Genomic DNA, 21,269 nt, shown 5'->3' with positions numbered 1-21,269 from the left:
ATGGTCACTTTATGTCTTTCAGCCAGACTTGGTCTCTAAGAGAAAGAAATTTTAAGATGATTACTTAAAATAGTATAGTCCATAGAGTTAAAACAATTAATAGATGGCACTTTTAACTTTTAAAATGTTAATTTTTAAACTTTTTAAATGCTAATTTTTTTTAAATGTTAGTTGCTGTTGAAACATGCTTTTCCACTTTTCACTTTGAAAGTCTCTTGATTCTTCTGGGCTGGTGGCTCACGCCTGTAATCCTAGCTACTCAGAAGGCTGAGCTCTGAGATTGGCAGTTTGAAGCCAGCCTGGGCAAAAAAGGCCCTGTGAGACTCCTATCTCCAATTAACCACTCAAAAACCAGAAATGGCACTGCGGCTCAAAGTGGTAGAGCACTAGTCTTGAGCGGAATTGCTCAGGGCCAGCACCCAGGCCCGGAGTTCAAGCCCCATGACAAAAAAAGGAGAAAAAGAAGTCTCTCATTCTAGTAAGGCTTTAATTAAAGGAAAATAAGTTTCTCCCTCTGAGATTCTTATTGAAACACTATAATCAGGAGGGGAGAAAGCTAGCAAATACCACCTCAAAACTTCCCAGTTAAGGAGCAAACCAGTGTGTGTTGCTTCCTGAGGGAATGAGAAGAAAAACTCTTCTCTTCTGTGACAGTCTTGCCAAAAATGCTGAACCTGGACACATTAGTAGACCCAGCGTGTAGGACATCCCATGCAGTGGCTGACTGTGCTTGGAGTGTGAAGGTCACTGCACAAGGAACAGCTGTGGGTGAGGGAGACTTCAGACACGTCCCACCATACAGCGCGTGTCCCTGGATTCTCTTCTTGTGTCAAAACCGCAAGTAGGGTGAAGGGTAACACTTGAAAAAGATCTGTGGGTTTTCATCCTTGTTACAGCTTTGCTGATCTTGACAATTGCATTATGGCTGTACACAGAATAGTTTTGCTTTTAGGAAGTACAGGTGGACGTGTTTACACGGAGACAGGCTGCTGTGCGCTTTGAAGGAGAGCTGGAGGAAGGGAAGATGGCTGTGTGAGCATCACTCGCTAAACACTCTTGCAGCTTTACGTCTGAGATCATCTCCAAAGGAAGTGTATACAGTTCTACTTCATTGAATTCCTCCTCTGTTCTTGAGTTTGTATTAGATTTGGGTGCTTGGTTACGAATACCAACATATCAGTCCCTGCCTATGAGTGCTTTAAAGCTAAGCCAACCTTTTCCCTGCAGAAGACATCTAATAGATTCTCACCTCCATAGAAAAGTCATAGTCTAGAATAACTAGTTCCTTTTACACTTTTCAGAGCATGGGACTAAATACGGCAGGATAGCCACCATTCTGCTGATTTTTCCCTCCCTCCCTCCCTCCCTCTCTCCCTTTCCTCCCTCCCTCCATTTCTTCCCTCCCTACCTTCCCTCCCTCCCTCCCTCCCTCTCTTCCTTCCTTCCTTCCTTCCCTCCTGCCTCCCTCCCTCTCTCCTTCCTTCCTTCCTTCCCTCCTGCCTCCCTCCCTCTCTTCCTTTCTCCCTCCCTCTCTTCTTCCCTCCCCCCTCCCATCTCTTCTTTACTCCCTCCCTCCCTCCCTCTCTTCCTTCCTCCCTACCCTCCCTCCCTCCTTCCCTCCTTCCTTCCTCATGTTCTCTCACTCCATCTTTTTTCTGAGCTGGTTCATACTTGTGTGTGGTTTAACGTGCAAACTGATGTTCTTTGAACACAGTTACAGTTGTCTTGTTCAACCTCTGACTCCTCCCCTTGGTGAAGTTGTTGATGCCAATGACTTTGAGTCTTTGGCATCCTTGTGTTGCAGTAACTATTCACTGTTGTAGAAAGGGTTTTGGTGGAAGTGGCTCATCAGGAAAGAAGGTACAGGTGTCCAACTCAGGAACAGAGCCTAAAACTTCGTTTGCACTAATGATTACTCAAGTGGTTTTTGAGTCTTGAAATTTGATTCTTGTAGCTCAGTGTAGCATGACCTAGCATGGGCAGCTCACACAAGAAAAAACACATAATTTTCTTCTGTATTTCATTCTGCTTATTTTCTCCTTTTAATCCTCATTTGAAAGAGAAATCACAGAGAGAAATTCTCTGTATCGTTTTCTTGTGTTGGCTCTGCCAGTTTCCAGTTAGAACAATTCTGACTGGAAAAGTCCAGGAGAGAAGGAAGCCTGCAGCCACGATGCAGCTACTTCACTGTGTAGGTCTTGTCATAGTGTAGCCATAGAAAGGCTGTTCATTTTCCTGCATTTGTGTGTGTGTGTGTGTGTACACGCAGGAGCATATGTATATGTGTGCATATGTGTCTGTACTTAGACCTGTGAAGGCATCGTGTCAGGGATGAGTGCATTTCTATTTCAGTTTCCTCTGGGTCATTCACAAATTATAATCCGTTGTGCTTGTCCTTCTTGAAAGCACAGGAAGACTTTGCTTTTCCTGAATGATTTGAATTTATATTGGTTATTTGGAGTTGCCTTGGACTTGTCTTTTGTATGCGCTTCTATCTAGAAAAAGTCAGTGTTTTATGATAGGAAGGTAGTTCTGTAAGTCCTGGTTTGTCTCAGGGGACTTCTCCCTTACACGGGCTTTAGGTAGAGTTACACTGCTGAGTCACGTGACTTTTCCCGCATGCCGGCTTTAGATAGAGTTACATTGCTATGTCTGTTTACCCCTTTATACAAATGTTCCTGCACTGATGGGTGCAGACCCTCAGGAAAAGAGCTGTGATGAGGTGGGGAAGGGGAAAGTTAGGGTAGCAGAGTTCACAGATGCTTCATAGCGGGGAGGTATTTAGGCTACCATCTTACATTCGTGATGCCTCACTTGTGGGATTACTACCCGATACTCACCTTCGCTCCGCAGGACGGTGTAAGTCGTTTCCATCCCAGCATGGATATGGTCAGTCACATGACAGTGGAGAAGCCAGATCCCAGGTGTCTGGGGAACCATTTCCAGGGTCTGATACGTCCCAGGGAAGACGTCAAAGACATCAGAACTGTAAATGCCCCTGTGCTTAAGTACAGAATGACAGGTTAGGTTATGGTACATGGGAATGTTGGTTCAGTAGTCAGGACTAGAAAAATGAACACATGTGTTTTGTTTTTTAATTGAGCCCTGCCCATTCTGTGTGAGTACAGTGACCTGGTCCTCCCTCGGTATTGTGAGCCATCTCAGGGCTGAGTGGAACTTGACAGACTGGACCTCCCAATATTGGCATTCCGGCTTGCCTCCATAAGAGACAGGAGCTACGTGGGGAAACTAAGGTGGGGGCTCACATCCACCCCAACCTCACCTTGTCTAGTCTCTTGTCTTTTCAACTAAAGGGCAAGGAGAATGATAAGGGAGCAGACAAGGAGGCCCCAGAGAAGCCAGACACCAGTGTCAACCACGGCTATCTCCACGGGAGACAGGAGCTGCATTTCTACACACAGAAATGGTGGAGCTGGAAGTCTGCCCAGGAGCGGCTAAATGCAGTGGACTTGTTGTGCAGTGGACATTGTGGACAGCGCTTTCTTAGTAGCTAGTGCATTTTCTACACTAGCTAAAGGCAAGAGAAAAGCATCTCCAAAAGAGCCCGGAGTTTGAAGCATTTGAGGAGGCTCTGGAAGGACTGTGGTCTGGGGGCAGCAATGGTGACACTTAACTGCGGGACTAGGGTATGGCAGTCTTGTACTGATTCCCGGTGTGCCACTCAGCATCACATGGACAATTTGCAATTCCCTCCACAGTCCTAACTCAGAAGCGAGGGAGCCAAGGCAACCTGCAAATCCAGGGCAGAGCTCAACGTAGATGGGGAACTGGCATGACCAGTGGAATCACTGTGCCCTCGACTCTGAAACTTTGAGTGTTTATCATCCTCTCTAAGGATAGACTTCCTGTGCATTAAAACATGTTCAAGTGGAGCAAAACAGACCGCCGAGGCGGCCCTTACCTTGTATCGGAAGCTGTGGCCATGGAAATGCACAGTATGCAAGTCCACCTCGTTCCCCAGCCCCATCAGGTACCAGCTGACGGCGTCGCCCACGTGCATGGTGAGGCCTTGCAGGTTCCCAAACATTCTCCCATTGATGGCTGAGGGGAGGCACACAACACCTCTCAGGAGAGCTTACACCAATGATGATTTCACAGAAAACAGGACTTTTACGCTAAATACATGAAGAATCATTTTTCTATCACTTTATATAAATGGGAGAAATATCACACCCTGCTTTTCGTAAGCACTAATCCTGACTGTGGATTTACTTAAAAAGGAGTGAGATTCTGAAATGGGAAAGAAGCAGTAAATGATTTTAGACACAATCCTCCTCTCGTTTGTTCTGAACAGAATACTGCTTCTGAGTGAAATACAATTAGTAGTTTTTAAATGAAGACAAAAGAGTAGCCCCAACATAGTTTCCTTTCCAAGAAAAGGGGTTGACAAAGGAGAAGACTGGTTTAGGACACTTTCTCTTACCGTGCATTTTATTGCTTTCTATGAATTCATCATCATCTTTTTTTACTTTCTCGGGGTGATTGGAGTATGTTTGGATGTTATCATCTAAATACCATGATTCGTTCTCATCGAACACCAGAAACAAAAGCGAAAACTCCAGTTTCCTCATGGGATCAAACACTGCCGTGGCATGTTTCCGACACACAATCAGTGGGCCGATTAATCCGCTGTAGAGGTCCTGAAAAGAAACACAGCCATCAGCTATCCTCTGTGGAGACCGGGACTTCGGAGGACTAGACTGAAGGGCCAGCTATTCTTGATGTGGTGTCCGGGACTTCAGAAGAGTGGACCCCAAAGGGCCTATTTAAGGACTAGACTTGGCCCATTCAATGCTGCCAGGACAATAGCTTTACACTTGAAGCTGTTGAATTGATAGAATAGTGAATAGGAGGTAAATTGTATGGGTGATGCAAAAGAAAGGGAAACATTTAGAGGCCTAGAATTGACTTTGCCAATGAGCCACAGTTTAAGATAAACCCAAATACCCAGTGTTGATTTGTTTATCCCTAGAGCTCATGGACTTGAAAGTAAATAGGGCATTATGTCAGTGTCTGTAAACAACAAGGATAGGTATGCAAAGGCCCTGCCACCTAGGAGCTCAGTCCAACAGGACAGTCAGGAATGAAAACATGAAAAAGATAGAGGAAACTGTCAGCCACACTGGAGACACAGCAAATGCTAATGAGCCCAGAGGAGAAACACTGATGATCTCAATGCTCACCAAAGAAGCCAGAGTAGATGTGGGTCAGTCATGGCACATTAGGTTTTGTACCATACTAGGGGATTTCAGATTTTGTATTGTGTGTTATAGGCAGCCATTGAAATTGGGAGATAGGATGGCAGCAGATTTGCATCTTAGTCTAATTCTGATTAAGTGAAGAAGACCCGGAGGGAAAGAGATGAGAAGAGAGGCCCTGGCCATAGCTGAGGCAAATTTACGAGAACTTGAACTATGGGAATGGAGATAAGGAATGGGGTTATTTGGGTAAGGTGAGGGGGTGGGCTGGGTGCTTGGTGATTAAGAGTTTGTGCTTGAGTGAGTGAGTAGACTTGGTCCTGAGCCATTTATTACAACAGGAGATACAGAGGAGGCGAAGTCAGAGCCCCCCTGGCCCGCATTGGAGCTGCTGAGGTCCCGGTGCCTGTGGGAACTGCTCCTGTGGGTAGCTGGGGGTTTGGAGGCTGGGTGCTCAGGAGAGAGATTTGATCAGACATTCCTATGGAACAAACGTCTTCTGACTTGGTGGGGGTTGCTGAGGGGGGTCGGCTTTGAAATCGTTTACCACACGATGCCTTCAGTTCTGTGATTGCTGATATCAGGTCTTTTATTTATTATCCCCTGATAAAGAGACCTGAAGCCATGTACCTCAGTTCTTTGAGCTTAACGTATTCTCATCTAAAAATGGAAATAAATTGCTGCACTGATTGATAACTTCTGTATCTGTCATCAGTAGGCATAACTATATCTTTAAGAGCAACAACCAAAAAAGTGAAACTGAAGTACAGCGTAAGGCAGCCCACGAGCTAATGGAATTTTGACAGGAAAACTAGCCCCCGCCTTGGGAATTGTTACAGAGCAAGTGGTTTGAAGTTACCTTCACTCGGTCCACGGTGGAATAGTAAGGCCACGGGATGCAGGCTGCGTCCTCCGCTCCGCCGCCAGATCGCTCTGGGATCTCCCATACGTACGTGTGAACTTCCCCTAAATTTATCAAGGGTTAATTATCTACTTCTATTTGGAGACAGCGAGCTTTGAGCTCTGTCGTATGAGACAACTGAGGCCTTGATAACCACAGCCCAGAAACTAGAAGTGTCAGGGTAATTTCGTTTTTCTCACCGATTCTTCACAGAAATTAGTTTTAGGAAACGCTGTAAGGTCTGTTTCTTCGTTGTGTGTGGTATGTGTTGTGGACACACCAAGACAATTGGCTGCAGTACACTTACGCCCCACAGAGCCAGGAGGTGGCCATTGCCACATCACAATTGGAAGAAAACTGAATCGTAAGTATGCTTTTCCTAATACACAGTTGCCCTTCAAATGCCTGTGGCTTCTCCATGGTTGTGTCAGCCTCCCCAGGACCGTCCCTTCCTTCTCCCCCTCCTTGAGCTCTCCTAGTGTGTCCCCCCATCCCCCTCTGTGCTGACCCCCACCCCCGCCCCTATGCTTGCACAGTTGCTTCATCCCCTTCCCTGTAGGACTCCAGCCCCCCGCCAAGCACCCCTGTGATCAGTGCCTGTGGGAAGGCCGAGAGCCACAGCCGCCACCGCCCACTGTGAGTACCTGGTTGTGTTGGAACCACGGTAGGACTCTGTGTCTTCACCCCATGGGCGTGTATGGAGTAGGGCCTTGTCGCCATGTTTTTAAAGACAATTGTCACTGTGTCTCCAATATTTGCATGAAGTAGTGGACCTGTTAAGAGGGAAGAGTGGCTTGTTTTCCTGTCAGATTGAAACTTCTAACTTCCTAACAAAAGCAAAGATCAGGCAGCTTTGTTTGCTAGAAGGCTGCCGTCATCTTGTTGATGTCATTGTTTCTTTGCTGACTGATAAGAGTCTTGGATTTATACTGGGCCCAGAAGGAAAGGGTGTGAGGTACAAACTCCAGACGTGGCTGTCTGTGGAAGTGGACCCATGGGGTATTTCTTGTCCACAGCTCTAGGGAGTTTGGGCCCCATTCTTCTGCAGGGCCCTGGTCTGATCCTGGTGGGCCGCCCCTGGCCAGGAGCTGCTTACAGCAGGCACTGGGTTTGGACTTCCAGGCTTCTGAGTATAAAGGCAGGACTGTATCAGGGTTTGGCCCTCCAGGCTTCCCTGGGTATCAAGTCAGGACTGTATCGGGGTTTGGCCCTCCAGGCTTCCCTGGGTATCAAGTCAGGACTGTATCGGGGCCCGCCCTACCAGGCCCACCCGTTAGCCAGCCGTAGTCTGATGAATTTCTGTTACCTTCCCTGGAGTGCCTTACTGTAAAGGCCAAGAATAACCCAGCCTCGGGAACTCTGGCAGTGCAGAGGCACAGAGGCGTAGGAGTGGTTTCCCTGTACTTCTTAGTTCCAGGAAAACTCGCAAGGCCAGCTTTGGTCACGTTCACATTGTGTCTTAGAGTGACTCCGGAAAGCCTGAAGAGAATGTGCCTTGGCCTCATGCGTACCCCCCAAGTACTGCGTCCCCTGGGGGTCACGCAGGCTCATGTTAGCAGTAAATGTCTGTGTACTGTTTGGTTTGTTTTGTCCCTGTTTTCATTTTTGATAGATGGGATAATGGAGAATTTCATTAGATGGTAGTTCCTAGGACTTTCACCAAAACCTCATTTTGATAAATACCAAAAAGTTTGATCAGTTTATGAGATAATGCATTACTCTGACAGAAATAAATGGCATTTTTATGATCTATATTCTTTAGTAAGCGGGCTTCTTATTTTTATCAAGTCACTGATTTTTTTTTGTATTTTCATATGAATACATGAGACAAAGTGCAATGCACGAGTGTAGAAGGCTGTCCCTCGCGATGCAGCTGAGGGGGAAAGGACGCCACCTACCCAGAATCCCCAGGTGCTCCTCTTCCGCTTTCCTCTCCACCGGAACTTTGAACGAGCTGTCAGTGTATTGCCGATAGACAACTTTCTTGTACTTGGAGCCTATGTAAAACTCTTCCTTATCTAAAAATACATTTGAGGCACTTGAAAAAGAAAAACAATGGAGGTTAGTTTTGTGATGACATAAAAGAGTTCAATTTCAAGTTATAAATTTTGAAAATAGTTCCTGTTTTGTTTGAAGCAATTATGGTAGTTTTTAATCATTTCCCCCATTCCAGTTTTTAAAATGAGTTTTAAATTTGGACAGGTGTAGCAAAAAGCACACCTGGCTGTCCCACGGGGGTCTTGGGTCCTGGCCCTGACTGCTTTGTAAAATGACCTCATTTCCTCACCACCTGCTGGAGCTTCAGGGCTTCTGTTCTTTATTTTAGTAGCACAGTGCTTTGTGCTAGGCAGGTGCTATGCTTCTGAGCCACACCTCCAGCCCTGGCTATTTTTGAGATAGGAGCTCACCTTCTGGCCTCACACACACCTGGGTCTTGCTATAGCTGGGGTGCCAAGAGCCTGGCCCTGTGCCCAGCTGTGTGTTGAGAAGGCATCTTGTGAGCTTTTCTGCCCAGGCTGGGCTCAAGCTACAATCCCACCATCCTTGGTCTCCCAGCGAGCTAGAGTGACAGGCGTGAGCTCCCGGCACCCTCTGGAGCCGCATTCATTCCCTTTGCCCCTCAGATGAGGTGTGGGACAGGTCCTCTCTACCATTTCCTTAGGGTTTAAAATGTTAGGACTCCAGAGTTCTCTGGTCACAGCGGTGTTCCTGGCCAACAGAAACGGAAGTGACACTTTTCCACTCAGTCCCTTTTCCAGAAGTTTCAGTTGGCTTTCAGTGGCCATTTTCAAACCCCAGTCACCATAACACCCTCTTCTTCCTTCACAGCACAAACCATACTCAGTGCCACAGTTAGACTACCAGCTGGGCCCTGGCTGGCTACACGTCACTGGTGCTGGGCCCCCGACGGCCCTCCCCAGACCCCAGGGTCAGTGGCAGGGTCTAAAGGACTGACGCTGGGCTACCAGCCCACGCTCTGCCCTGTGGATGTTTTCAGAGTGCCAGTGCCCATCCTTCCCCTATACAAGTTACTTTTTAAAAAACTTTTCTGCAGTGTCCAACTATGAATGGGCTTTTTCTTTTGTACTGTAGTCTCTTAGAGGAAAGAATAGCTATAGTGCCATCAACGATTTAAAATAATGTTACAAAATATGCACAGTAGCTTTACGAAAGAGACATAACATTTAGACAAAAAAAAGAAGTTTCAGAGGAAAAATCACCAGCTACTAGCTGGTGAGGAAAACAGCGTTTCAGCTATAACTCTGGGCAGAATTTTGGCTAGGTTTGTGACTAATGGCAAGAGGGTTGCATGAATGAATTCCCCCAAAGGGAAGAAACCAGGACCCAGAACAGAGGAGGAACTTGGACGAGGCAGCCGGGAGGGGGGAGGGGGAACAGAGGTACTGGCCATGCCTGCAGCCCGGAGACCTAAAACGGGGGGATACAGGAGGCGGCGGCCGCCTGCACCGGGGGCGGGGACCTACCTTTGCCCTTGTAAGTTGTGCAGCTCCTTCTCCCACTCCCTGTGCGGGGAATAATCCCACTCGACCTCCACCGCCGCGACGTGGTAGGTCTGCTTGCCCAGGTACACGGGGGAGCCCTCGGACGGCTGCTTGCACTGGCTCACCGTGTACTTCTGCTTCATGCCGCCTGTGTAGTGATCCGTCGTGAGGCACAGGACGTCAAACGTCCCTGTGGGGTGGGGAGAAGGAGAACGTGAGGACCCCGCCTCCGATCAGAATCAGAACCAGAGGCATTGTCGTGAACCCAGTGGTCCCCCGCTTCCAGCCGCTCGTTTGCTGTTCGGAGAGCGGGTCTGGCCACCCAGGCCTCAGCGTGTCCCTGACTCAGGACCTTTGCACTTGCAGTGAGGCAGAAGAGTGGACCCCCTGCCCCACCCACAGAAAGGAATGGTTTGTAGCCCAGCTTGCTCTGCGGTAGGACCCAAAGTGCTCACATGGACCCAGAGAGGAACGAACCTGGGGTGTCAGGCTGCATGAGCAGCGTGAGGCTGGCGTGGGGGAAGAGGTTGGCCGCGTCGCGCCTTTCTCCCTTTGACAGGAAGGTGTTTCCTGAGAAGTAAATGCCGTGGATGTCGGCCTCGTTCCCGGCACTGAACAAGTACCACACCACCGAATCTCCCTGGCACATGCTGAGACCAGGCTGGTTCCCGTACATGAATCCATTCACGGCTGGAACAGATGTTTTCAGGCTGCTTTATTCCGTGTCCTTTTGCATGACAACCGCCCTGACTTCCCAGAATCAACTCAGGACGCTGTTTCTAAAGGCACATGGAAGCCCGCCCCACGTCATGGGCCCCCAGGAGTGCCGGTGCCCACGCGTACTGTCCAGAGCACTGCTGACCAGCAGGGACTGACTGCAGTTGACCACATGGTTCTTGGATTTTCTGTGCTGAGTCCCTGTTCCTCTGGGGTGTCCCCCCGGCCCCTGCCCCTGCCCTGAGAGACAGATGCCAACTATTGCCCTCCTCCATCGATGGCTGCTCTGCACTCCCGGCTGTAGGCAGCACTCCTGTCCACTGGGGAGGCCAGGGCTGTTGGAGATGGGAATTCTGACTTGTCTGGGTGGACAGCAAGAGTTTGTGGGGGAAACTTTTTCTCACTGCTAGATTTCTAGTAGGCAATATTTTTTGGCACATTCAAAATGCAAAAATGCAGAACCATGAGAAATACTTTAGAACTAGCTACTGAGAATTAACCCAATGACAACATGATGATATGATCAGAACTAAGCCTAACTTAAACCCACAAAGCAACATTAGTCTCTAACAACTTTTCTTTCCTGTGACAGTACTGAGATTTAACTCAGAGCCTCATACCTGTAGGCCGATGCTCATGCCTCCAGCCCTGTTTTTGCTAGTTATTTTTATTGCCTAGAACTACCTAGGCTGGTCTTGAACCATGATCTCCTGCTCTCAGCCTTTCAAAGTAGCTGGGATTACAGACATGAACCATCAGCTACAGTAAATTGTACTCCTGTCTGCTAGAGGTGTGGGACTTTTGTCTCGATTCCCCGACTACATTCTAGAATGATTCTGGGAGAAAAAACAAAACAAAACAAATCCAATGCATCACTCGAATTAAAGACCTGGGGCTGCACCAGGCTTTGTAATTTTTGAGACCACCCAGGTGATTGAGAAGTGCAACCAAGCCTGAGAACTACAGCTCTCTATGCTTCAAACGGTGAAAAGAGCCTCCATCTCTGAACCACAGAGGAGCCACGCCTCCAGCCCAGCAGTTCTCCTCCACAGCAGCCTTGTTAACTAACAGGTGTGTGGGATTCAGTGGGTGAGGCAAGCTCCAGAGTTAGTATTTCTCCTGACTCACCAGGCAGTGCCAACCCTGCTTGTCCAGAGACCACACTTGTGCGGCTTGCACGCCATCTAATCTGAATTGGAAGCGATTAACACACCGGAATGATTGACAGATCAGCTACCGAGAATTAACCCAACGACAACACTGTTGGCACCGAAGGACGCTTGGTACTCACAGTGCATCTTGTTAGATTCCTGAAAGTCTTCGTCCTCCTTGTTCACTTGATCAGGTGTGGCTGTGAAGATCTTAATGTTGTCATCCAAGAGCAAACTCTCATTCTCATCAAATACAGTGGGAAACAAGTAGAACTCCTTGTCCACATCTTTCTGGAAATTGGGAGAACAGCAAAGAGATGAAGACAGGAAAGTGCAGATGTAACTTCCTTCTGTAGAATTCTCCACATGTTAGAACAAGCTAGAGGAAGGAGGAAAGAAATTCCCTTTTGCTTTGTCATCAAGGCTTATGGAATGTTCCATCTGACCACCCAAGTGGTCAGGAAAGATGCCACCCACATTCTTGAGAGTTCTTGCCAGATAAAATAGGGACAGGTTGTCTGAGGTGAAGAAATAGCTGGCAATGAATTGGAATGATGAATTAGATCATGGATTCCCACACTGTCCAAGCATCTGGGCAGGCGTCCCTACTCCCTCCTGTCCCAGCTATGAAGGAAGCAAGCAGAAATGGCATTTTTTCTGTGGAAGGAGCCAGTCAGAAAGATCAGTTCATCTAAGGAATCAAAGCAAATGAACTGCAAAGGAGAGAAAACATTCTCAAGCACTGCTAGTAGAGCTGGGTAGCTTATCCAGAGAATCCTAGCTACTCGGGAGGCTGATAGCTGAGGGTGGAAAGTCAGTGAGACTTTTATCTCCAATTAACTAGCAAAAAGTGGAGCTGTGGCTTACGTGGTAGAGCACCAGCCTTGAAAGACAGAGCTAAGAGACAGCTTCTAGGCCCTGAGTTCAAGCCCCAGTACCAGCATACTGTGTGTGTATGGGTAAGTATGTGTATTTGTGTGTGTATACACACATGTATCATGTCTTTCCCTGCAGATCATTCTTTGAGACGAAAGATGACTGCCAACATGAATGTTCCCACAGAGGTAGCCACCTGAGGTCAGATCCTGCAGAGAATGGAATCCACCATGAGTGTGATCTGAAGAAAGCGCCATACACAGAGGTAGAGATTTAATGATGAAAGATAGTCACAAGGAAGGAAAGTTTGCACCGACAGAAGCAGATGGCCTCCTTGGACTTACCTGCCTTCCATTTTCATGTAAGCTTCCTTTCTTGCATATTTTCATTGGCCCGATCAGCCCGGTGAATATATCTCTGGTGGGATCCACAGCGGAGTAATACATCTTTGCCAGGCATACGGGATCTGCGTAAGTGGGCCCCACTTCCTCAGAGACCGTCCATGTATAGGTAAAGGTCTCCTGGGGTGCCACGTGGGAGGCGGGGTGAGGAGGCGCACCTGAGAGGAAGGTCATGTGGGACAGCATGAGTATGGTCATGTGAGTGGCCCAATATAGGGCAGCTCACTTGCAAATTCCTTGCTTAGCCTGGGGCTGGACTTGTGCTATGCTCCTGTGTCACAGGAAGGCTGGGTGCTGGGCAGCTTCCTGTAACCTCTTTCTGGACTGGGCTTGCACCCCTCCCCCAGGAGCCCCCATACAATCTTCCCTGTTGTGTAGTCTATACCTGTCTCCCCAACAGCTCTACCTTCTATGATCTCCCAAGGTTACATTTGAAGGAAGTGCACAAAGGCTGAGCTACCTCTGCTTCGTGGCTGAACCACTAATCTTCATTCACAAATAAAATCTTCATTAACAAATAAAAATGCTCAGCTACATCCACACATGGAGAAATCCTTGGCATGATTAAAATTAAAAATGTTTCTAATGCTGGGGCTGGGGATATAGCCTAGTGGCAAGAGTGCCTGCCTCAGATACACGAGGCCCTAGGTTCGATTCCCCAGCACCACATATACAGAAAACGGCCAGAAGCGGTGCTTTGGCTCAAGTGGCAGAGTGCTAGCCTTGAGCGGGAAGAAGCCAGGGACAGTGCTCAGGCCCTGAGTCCAAGGCCCAGGACTGGCCAAAAAAAAAAAAAAAAAAAAGTTTCTAATGCTAAGAGAACAGACTGGGCACTTACCATCATTGGATCTCAAATATTTTTAAAACAGATACACACAGATGCAAGTGGAAGAATTATAAAAGATACAACCGGGGCTGGGGATATGGCCTAGTGGCAAGAGCGCTTGCCTCGTATACTTGAAGCCCTGGGTTTGATTCCCCAGCACCACATACACAGAAAATGGCCAGAAGTGGCGCTGTGACTCAAGTGGCAGAGTGCTAGCCTTGAGCAAAAAGAAGCCAGGGACAGTGCTCAGGCCCTGAGTCCAAGGCCCAGGACTGGCCAAAAAAAAAAGAAAAAAGATACAACCGTGATTGTCTATAGGACAGTGGATAATTAGTATTTTAGGCCATACCTTCATATATATGTGTGTGTATATATAGATCTGCACATATATACTTAAATATGTTTTCATTTGAATAGTCTAACATGAGCATCTGTTACCAGAACTCTTTGAAAATATGCTCACCCAAGTAGTGCTTCAGAACTATAATCAACATGATCCAACTCAGTTGCTATCTGTGTTGTCGATAATTATCAGTTAAAGCAAGACAGAAGTCCATGAACCAGTTAGAAAGGGCCAAAGAGGCTAATCTGCAGGGCGCTGCCCACGGCCAGCAGCCCCGAGGATAAATGGCGGCTCTGTAGGTCTGCACTCACCTCCCCTCAAGGGGGTGCCACGGGGGGCGTAGTACGTGCCCTCGTTGTCCTTGGTGAATCTCACCCCAGTTGGCTCAATGCTCAGGGGATGTGGGCTTTTGTTACTAAAGGTGACTTTGATGACATCGCCTACCTCGGACCAGATGAGGGGACCTAAGGACAGAGGGGGAATCATCAGCTTTCCTTGGTCTGTGACGTGTGTGTGGAAGGCTATGGTTTTCTTGGGCTGGGTCCTCTGGTGAGCACCTCTGGGAGTCACTGGTGTCAAATTGGAAACCTGTTTTCTTAAAAACAAAGTTCATTAGCTATGGAACATAGCAAGATTGGGAAGAGCACAGGAGCTCTGATCCAACTTCAAGTTCATTGGCTATCTCTTTTTTTGCAAAAAGCAGTTAATAAATTTAACACACTTACCCACACCATCTGGAGTGCCCCCGCTCCCCAGGCTTCTTTTGGCAGAGTGTGTCGGGTGTGGAAACCACATCCACCCAAAGCAGGTGGATTCCATCCTAACACTGTACGGGACTTGCAGCACTAAAATTATCATCATTACTAATCACAGAATGAAAAGGTTGTACCGTACGTAACATTAATACCCCGTGACATTGACCAGAGTGTGTGCTTGAGTGTGGGTATGGAAGAATGCACTTAGTCCTCACTACAATGGTTCTGTGGTACAGCAGTGAGGCACGGGAGATGAGGTGCCTTTCAAAAGCCACAGCCAGTAGGTCCATGTTAAAAGCCACAGCCAGTGGGTCCAGCCTGTGCCATTACGAGCCCACCTCATCCTTCACTTGTAGCTGACTAGACTTAAGTCACATAAACACACGATTCCCTTTGAAGAAAATTCTCTTTGAAGAAAAAAAAAAAACCATGACTTGAAGTCAGTGTGGCTTTTTTTTTTTTTTTTGGCCAGTCCTGGGCCTTGGACTCAGGGCCTGAGCACTGTCCCTGGCTTCTTCCCGCTCAAGGCTAGCACTCTGCCACTTGAGCCACAGCGCCGCTTCTGGCTGTTTTCTGTATATGTGGTGCTGGGGAATCGAACCTAGGGCCTCGTGTATCTGAGGCAGGCACTCTTGCCACTAGGCTATATCCCCAGCCCTGTCAGTGTGGCTTTTGATGCTGAAGATTTACTGCTGGTAACTTGATTCGGAAGAGTAGTCAGCTGTTGCACTTTATTTAGGTTAGATCTTCCATCTGCCTGTGTAGCAGGTACTTGAACCACCTTTTCTGGAATGCGGTGACTCCTTGTGGGAACTGCCAGCTGAGTAAAAGCAGGGGGAAAGCCAGCACTCCTGCCTTATTCTGCATGTTTCTGTGCTCTAGGCCATTCTCTCTGCAGTCACTTGGCAATCACCATGGTAAGGACAGACAGATTGCTAGCATGTGTGCTGACATCTCCTCTTCACACAGCTGCCTGGGCCACATTAATGTGTGTGTGTGTGTGTGTGTGTGTGTGTGTGTGTATGTGTGTTTGTATATCTCTGCCTGTCTCTTTCTTCTGCGTGCAGGAATATGTGGAGCCCTTGGCGTTTGGACTGGGGGCCTCTGGTTTCACCTAGTCTCCATGTAGAAACTGGGCCTGGCATCACTGTTGTCTCTGAGGCTGGTGGAGAGTTCCAGCTCTGCACTCTGCAGGACTTACCCAGGACGCCAAGGTGTTCCTCATCAGGTCCTCTCACCTTTCGAGTCAGGAAGGAGGCATCTGTGTACTCACGGTAAACCAGCTTTTTATAAGAGCCACCGATTCTCGTGGGACCTTGTTCAAAGAATACACCTGCATCACTGCCAAAAGAAGGAGGGTTTGAGGCTGGCACTGGGGTGACGGGAAGCAGGCATGCACCCTGAGACCCCGAGACAGCACTTGGCCAGCTTCATCTCTCAGGATCTACAGCCGTCACCCACTGCTGGTTCTCTGCCAGAGACCAGCAGTTCTAGGCCACTCTGGGAGGGAAGTCGGGGAGGGAGTAGACGCCACAGAAGTGAAGAATTCCAAGATTCCGTGTCAGCCCCCAGCAAGTGGCTCTGCAGCAGAACCTCGCCATCCAGCTGAGGAAGGTTGGAAAAGATGGGAGTGGTTGTTTGTTGCCTAGGAGCACCAAGCTCAGGAGCCAGCCTCCATTAGCTGAAACTCAGTGCACCCCAACAAAGCTGGCCTCTTCTCTCCGACTCACAAATTAAAAAATGAAACCTCATCACAGCACTGGGCCTGCACAAAGCCTTCCTGTTCCTAACTTGCCAAGTGGAGGTCTTCTGAGAGGTGACAGACAGGGCCTCCCAGAGGAACTCTGTGTGGGAGGAAGTACCACTATCTCATTGACGTTCTAGAAAGATCACTTTGCTCTGTGGAAAGGGCAGCAGGAAAGGTAGCCAAGCCAGGAAGACTGGCCTGAGGCTGTGGAAGACATGGGCACACACAGGCATGCACATACACCAGTCTGCACCAGTGTGCGCTGTGAAAGTGTGTGGAAGATAACATACAGAATGAGAGAAAATACTTGTGAGTGTCAGGTAAGGGATTCATACTGAAACGATATGAAGAACTCCTACAAATCAACAACAAGAAGAGCAAATATTCCCATTCAGAAGTAGACAAAAGACACAGACAAACACTTCCCCAAAGAAAACTGGACCACAGGAAAGATACTCATCACCAGGAATAAAAGAAAAGAAAAAATGAAAACACCAAAAAGTGCTGAAGTCACACCCATAATACTAGCTATACAGGAAGCCGAGATCAGGAGAGTTATGGTTTGAAATCAGCGAGGGGAAAATCTCTGCATCATCCAGTAAAGAAATTGGGCATGATGTCATGTGCCAGCTATACAGAAAGTACAAACAGGAAGATCAAAGCCCAGGCTGGCCTAGGCATACATACAAGATCCTATTTGAGAAGTAAGTAAAATTTAGCCTGTCAAATAAGCACAAGGCCCTGAGTTTATTCTCCAATATGGGAAAAAAATTACAGAAAGAGCACTTCATGGCTTTGAGGATGTGGTTGAACACCAATGGTAGACCTGTAAAATGGTGCAAAATTGTAGAAAGATAGTCTCACCCTTCTATCCAGTTATTCTGCTTCTGGGCAGAGATGCAAAGTAATTCAAAGTGTGGAATTGAACCAGCATTTGCACATCAGTGTTCTTAGCGGCACAAATCATAAAAACCAAAGGTGGAGGTTACCTTTCGGGGTCCGTTAAGTTTTCCTTGGTGAAAGCGTCTACTCCGGAGGGTGCATAGCTCCAGATGATTTCCTCCGCAGCGATGTAATAGTGTCTAACCTTCCCCTGCACCTTGCCCTCCGTGGAGGGCTTGTGGCAGTCCTGGACCTGGAAGAATGCCTGCAAACCCGCTGAAAGGACATAGGAGCCGGGGATTAAAGGAAGGACATGGAGGCTGGGGCAACAGGGAGGCTGGGATTAAAGGAGCCAAAACAACACAGGGTTAAAGGGGCCAAGGTTTTCCCGTCGATAGCTCTGTCAAGTAGCTGGCAAATAGGTAGAAACTGCAGCCAGTACCAAAAAACAAACAAACAAACAAAAAAACAAAAAACCTGGGTGAACTGATAGACAAGCCAAGTTTTTTAAGAACACCTGTGTCGGACTGGGGATATGGCCTAGTGGCAAGAGCGCTTGCCTCGTATACAAGAAGCCCTCGGTGCAATTCCCCAGCACCACATACACAGAAAATGGCCAGAAGTGGCGCTGTGGCTCAAGTGGCAGAGTGCTAGCCTTGAGCAAAAAGAAGCCAGGGACAGTGCTCAGGCCCTGAGTCCAAGGCCCAGGACTGGCAAAAAAAAAAAAGAGCACCTGTGTCTTTTCAGGACATAGGGCTTGAAGAGGAGACCTTAGGCACATGTGTCTTCCAAATGGAATCCTAGTTCCTGTGGGGATCCATGAGGAGTTTGATGAAAAAGGACTGGTTTGTAGATAATCAAAGAAGAGGGCCTGGCACACACATAGCTTATGGGGTGAGGAAGAGGAGAAGCAGCATGCGTGACACAAAATGTCGTGCCAGGCCTACAAGTGACACAAGTCACACCCCCAAACCTCATCATCTCCTCAGGAGGTAAGCATCACAAACAAAAACATTTATTGAAAGTAGGGAATACGTTTGTGCCACCATCCATCAAGGAGACAGAGGAAAGATTTAGCAAGAAAGAAATGAGCAAGACACAAAGGAAAAAGCCAACAAGTAAAACTATATAGCTTGCTAACTTTTCTGCACAACAGATCCACTGTAGATTGTAAAATCTCTATTTCACAAAGCCAAGAAGTTGCATATAAAACTATACTTTCAGAGCAGGATTAATTATTCTTTTCCAGAAACTAATACCTTTTCTTCAGATCTCATTCCTTTATGATCAGCCTGAGTACCTCAGAGGTACTCGGCTTTTAGATTCTGGTTTCCACTATCCTCCCTGTGAGTCGAGTAGCTGAGACTCAGCTCCCTGTTTTCAGTGGATGATGAGGTGGAACCCTGTTTCCACTGGATAAAGATACTGTACCTTTCAGGTGGTTCAGATTCTGGCAGCTCAGCATCCATGTTCCTGGGTTCTGGGCCACCATAAAGGCCTCAAATAAGGTGGCGGGAAAGAGGTTGATTGTGTCCGTACGGTAGTTCTTATGAGTCAGTACTTGCCCATGAAAGAAAGCTGCATGCACATCCACTTCATTGCCCATCCCGAAAAGATACCATTTCACCCTGTCCTCGGCACACATGGAGAGGCCAGGAAGGCTTCCAAAAGCGTGTCCATTTACAGCTGTAAGTCAAGAACAGAGCTTGTGACTAAGACGGCCCTGGTGCCTGGGAGAGAGGTGACTTCTGCAGAGATGGAATCTGTTTGGAAGGGGTGCCTTCCAGCCCACCACTCCACGCTCCTGTCAGACATTGCCAGTCCATTACAGAACTCTCATCTGGAACTGAATGCAGGCTCGGAACTATTATCAGCACCACATTAACGGATAGACACATCACTGGAGCCAAAAAATACTAGTTATTTTTGTTATAAATTATACACACTGGTTTTGTGCGTATGTGTGTGTATGTATAAGTACAGGTGTGCACCTACATAAGCAAAACACATAGCAAAAATATTGAAGATTAGTAATCATTAATCATGTTGGTAGGGGTACTATGGATGATTTAAATTTCTTTCCTGATTTCCTACTACGAATTTCTTTTGCAATAAAAAAATAAGGAAAAAAGTTTTAATATTACTCAAAGAGATATGAAGGATGAAAAGAAGAAATACAGGGAAGAACAATGAGGCCCAGGATGCCCTGTAATCAGTCACAGACTAGAAGCACAGTACTAATTCATGCAAGGAAGGAAACATATCACTAATTGACTCAGAAAAACCTGGGCGTTAAGGTATCTTGGGCAGTCTTACAGTACATCCTGTTGCTCTCCTGGAAGTCCTTGCTGTCTGTATCCACTTTCTCTGGTTCTGAGCAGTAGGTTTTAATATTGTCCTTCAGGTACCAGCTGAGATTTTCGTCCACCACCGAAAACATTACCACAAATTCTTGGTCAATGTTTTTTTCCTTTTCCTGATTGAGAGAACCTGAAGTGAAAATTTCTAGTTTAGCACATCTAAATCATTAGCATATGTTGCTATTACATTTTCAAGGATTACTTTTTCATCTTTTGAATGGCATTTCTTTTCCTAATCAGCCACAAATTGGAGCCCGTCACTGGAGGAACTTCGTGATCAACATCTCGTGCATGGGAGACAGGCGGATATTCGCAGAGCCGTTGACCACACCACCATGAGTGCGTTTGAACAAATGGGAATTCACAGAGGAGTACATGACTGACAAGCTGAGACCCTGAGGTTTCTGAGTAAGTAATTATCATTCATATAAGCAGGACGCTTCAAGCTCTTGAGCTATATTGCCTTTCTGAGCTGTTATAAGAAAATAAGATGGTAACAACATAATATAGTCTGATGCTGTTAGAAGTAAATAAGATGGGATTTTCACCAACATAATAGAGTAACCACAGACCTACCACCCCAGAGAACCAAGGACGATATCACATGGGGTGAAGTCATTCGTCTTCATGGGGTGCAACTGTAGGAAATTAGATCCTGAAAACCTGTTCCCCAAAAATCGATTCTTCAGCATCTTAGCTTCACGGTGGTCCTCTGCCAAGACTGGTCCAGTTACACCTTGGGCTCAGAGTCCTTCCTGCTTTTCTTTTCCTCTCTCCCAGACTCACCCGCCTCTCTCTTCCACTCCACACAGAACGTACTTGAAACCAAAGCCCCCCGCCCCGGCTGTTGGGTTGTGTCCTGGGAACGGTGGCAGGAGGGGCATGGCAGGGGGACGCACCTGTTTTACAGAGTATCAGAGGCCCAATGAGTCCCGAGGCGATGTCTTTCGGGGCGTCGATGTGAGAGTGGTAGATCCTGGTCACGCAGTTCGCGTCGCCCTCCCCAGGGCTCTGTTCCTTGTTGGCGTGCAGCACGTAGGTGTACTGCTCCCCTGGGAGCACCTTGTCATCGGCCTTTAGGGTCCCGGTGGTGTTGTCGGGGTAAATGGCGCCTGGAAAACAACACACAGCAGTTACTGATTGTGTCTGAACCGAACTGAGGCACTAGACAGACAGTCCTCACCCTCCAGTTGGTGCTCCTTGGGGAAGCACAGAGATGTGCAAGGATAATGGCAAGGTATTGTAGAAGCTTCCCAGAAATTACTATTAATTTTCACGTGACTGAGTTTTCTGGGAGAGGTCACATACATAGTGCAGGGGGATTGGGACTTGGTTTGAATTTCAAGAACAGCTTTCTCCTTTGGAGACTGGATGTGGGGATCTGAGCGAAACTATGAATCCCTTCTGTAATCTGAAACGCCTTAGAGGATACCACATTTTGCATACCTAGCTTGGCTATGTGCAACACTGACTTCTACCATCTTGGCTGGGTGCGAGTTCATCTACAGTTAACACGGGAGGTGACAGCAGACAGTGTGAGCGCAGGTAGAATTTTCAGAGGTAATCCCATCCCGAGTCTGCCTCTCTT

General features: G+C 47.5%; 1 protein-coding gene across 4 annotated transcripts in view; it reads right to left on the bottom strand.

The window, feature by feature from the left end:
* LOC125342486 (ceruloplasmin) overlaps positions 1 to 21,269 on the bottom strand; it is a 30,499-nt gene that overhangs the window by 5,184 nt on the left and 4,046 nt on the right. For 2 of the 4 annotated variants that reach the window (XM_048334676.1, XM_048334679.1), the window contains exons 3-18: positions 20,581 to 20,793; positions 19,638 to 19,811; positions 18,753 to 19,007; positions 17,429 to 17,597; positions 15,894 to 16,033; positions 14,249 to 14,401; positions 12,712 to 12,926; positions 11,632 to 11,782; positions 10,101 to 10,313; positions 9,606 to 9,813; positions 8,019 to 8,158; positions 6,765 to 6,893; positions 6,079 to 6,185; positions 4,445 to 4,661; positions 3,923 to 4,062; positions 2,841 to 3,003 (exon numbers count right to left, since the gene is read on the bottom strand). In XM_048334676.1, the coding sequence (XP_048190633.1) occupies positions 2,841 to 3,003; positions 3,923 to 4,062; positions 4,445 to 4,661; positions 6,079 to 6,185; positions 6,765 to 6,893; positions 8,019 to 8,158; positions 9,606 to 9,813; positions 10,101 to 10,313; positions 11,632 to 11,782; positions 12,712 to 12,926; positions 14,249 to 14,401; positions 15,894 to 16,033; positions 17,429 to 17,597; positions 18,753 to 19,007; positions 19,638 to 19,811; positions 20,581 to 20,793 (2,787 nt within the window). Of the gene's footprint in view, positions 1 to 389; positions 1,010 to 1,633; positions 2,136 to 2,840; positions 3,004 to 3,922; positions 4,063 to 4,444; positions 4,662 to 6,078; positions 6,186 to 6,764; positions 6,894 to 8,018; positions 8,159 to 9,605; positions 9,814 to 10,100; positions 10,314 to 11,631; positions 11,783 to 12,711; positions 12,927 to 14,248; positions 14,402 to 15,893; positions 16,034 to 17,428; positions 17,598 to 18,752; positions 19,008 to 19,637; positions 19,812 to 20,580; positions 20,794 to 21,269 lie in introns of those variants that run through there. The other 2 variants (XM_048334678.1, XM_048334677.1) reach the window with 2 other exon arrangements.

The sequence above is a fragment of the Perognathus longimembris genome, chromosome 26 (genome assembly GCF_023159225.1).
Source record: "Perognathus longimembris pacificus isolate PPM17 chromosome 26, ASM2315922v1, whole genome shotgun sequence".
NCBI lineage: Eukaryota > Metazoa > Chordata > Mammalia > Rodentia > Heteromyidae > Perognathus > Perognathus longimembris.
This window is presented reverse-complemented; position numbering and strand designations above follow the sequence as displayed.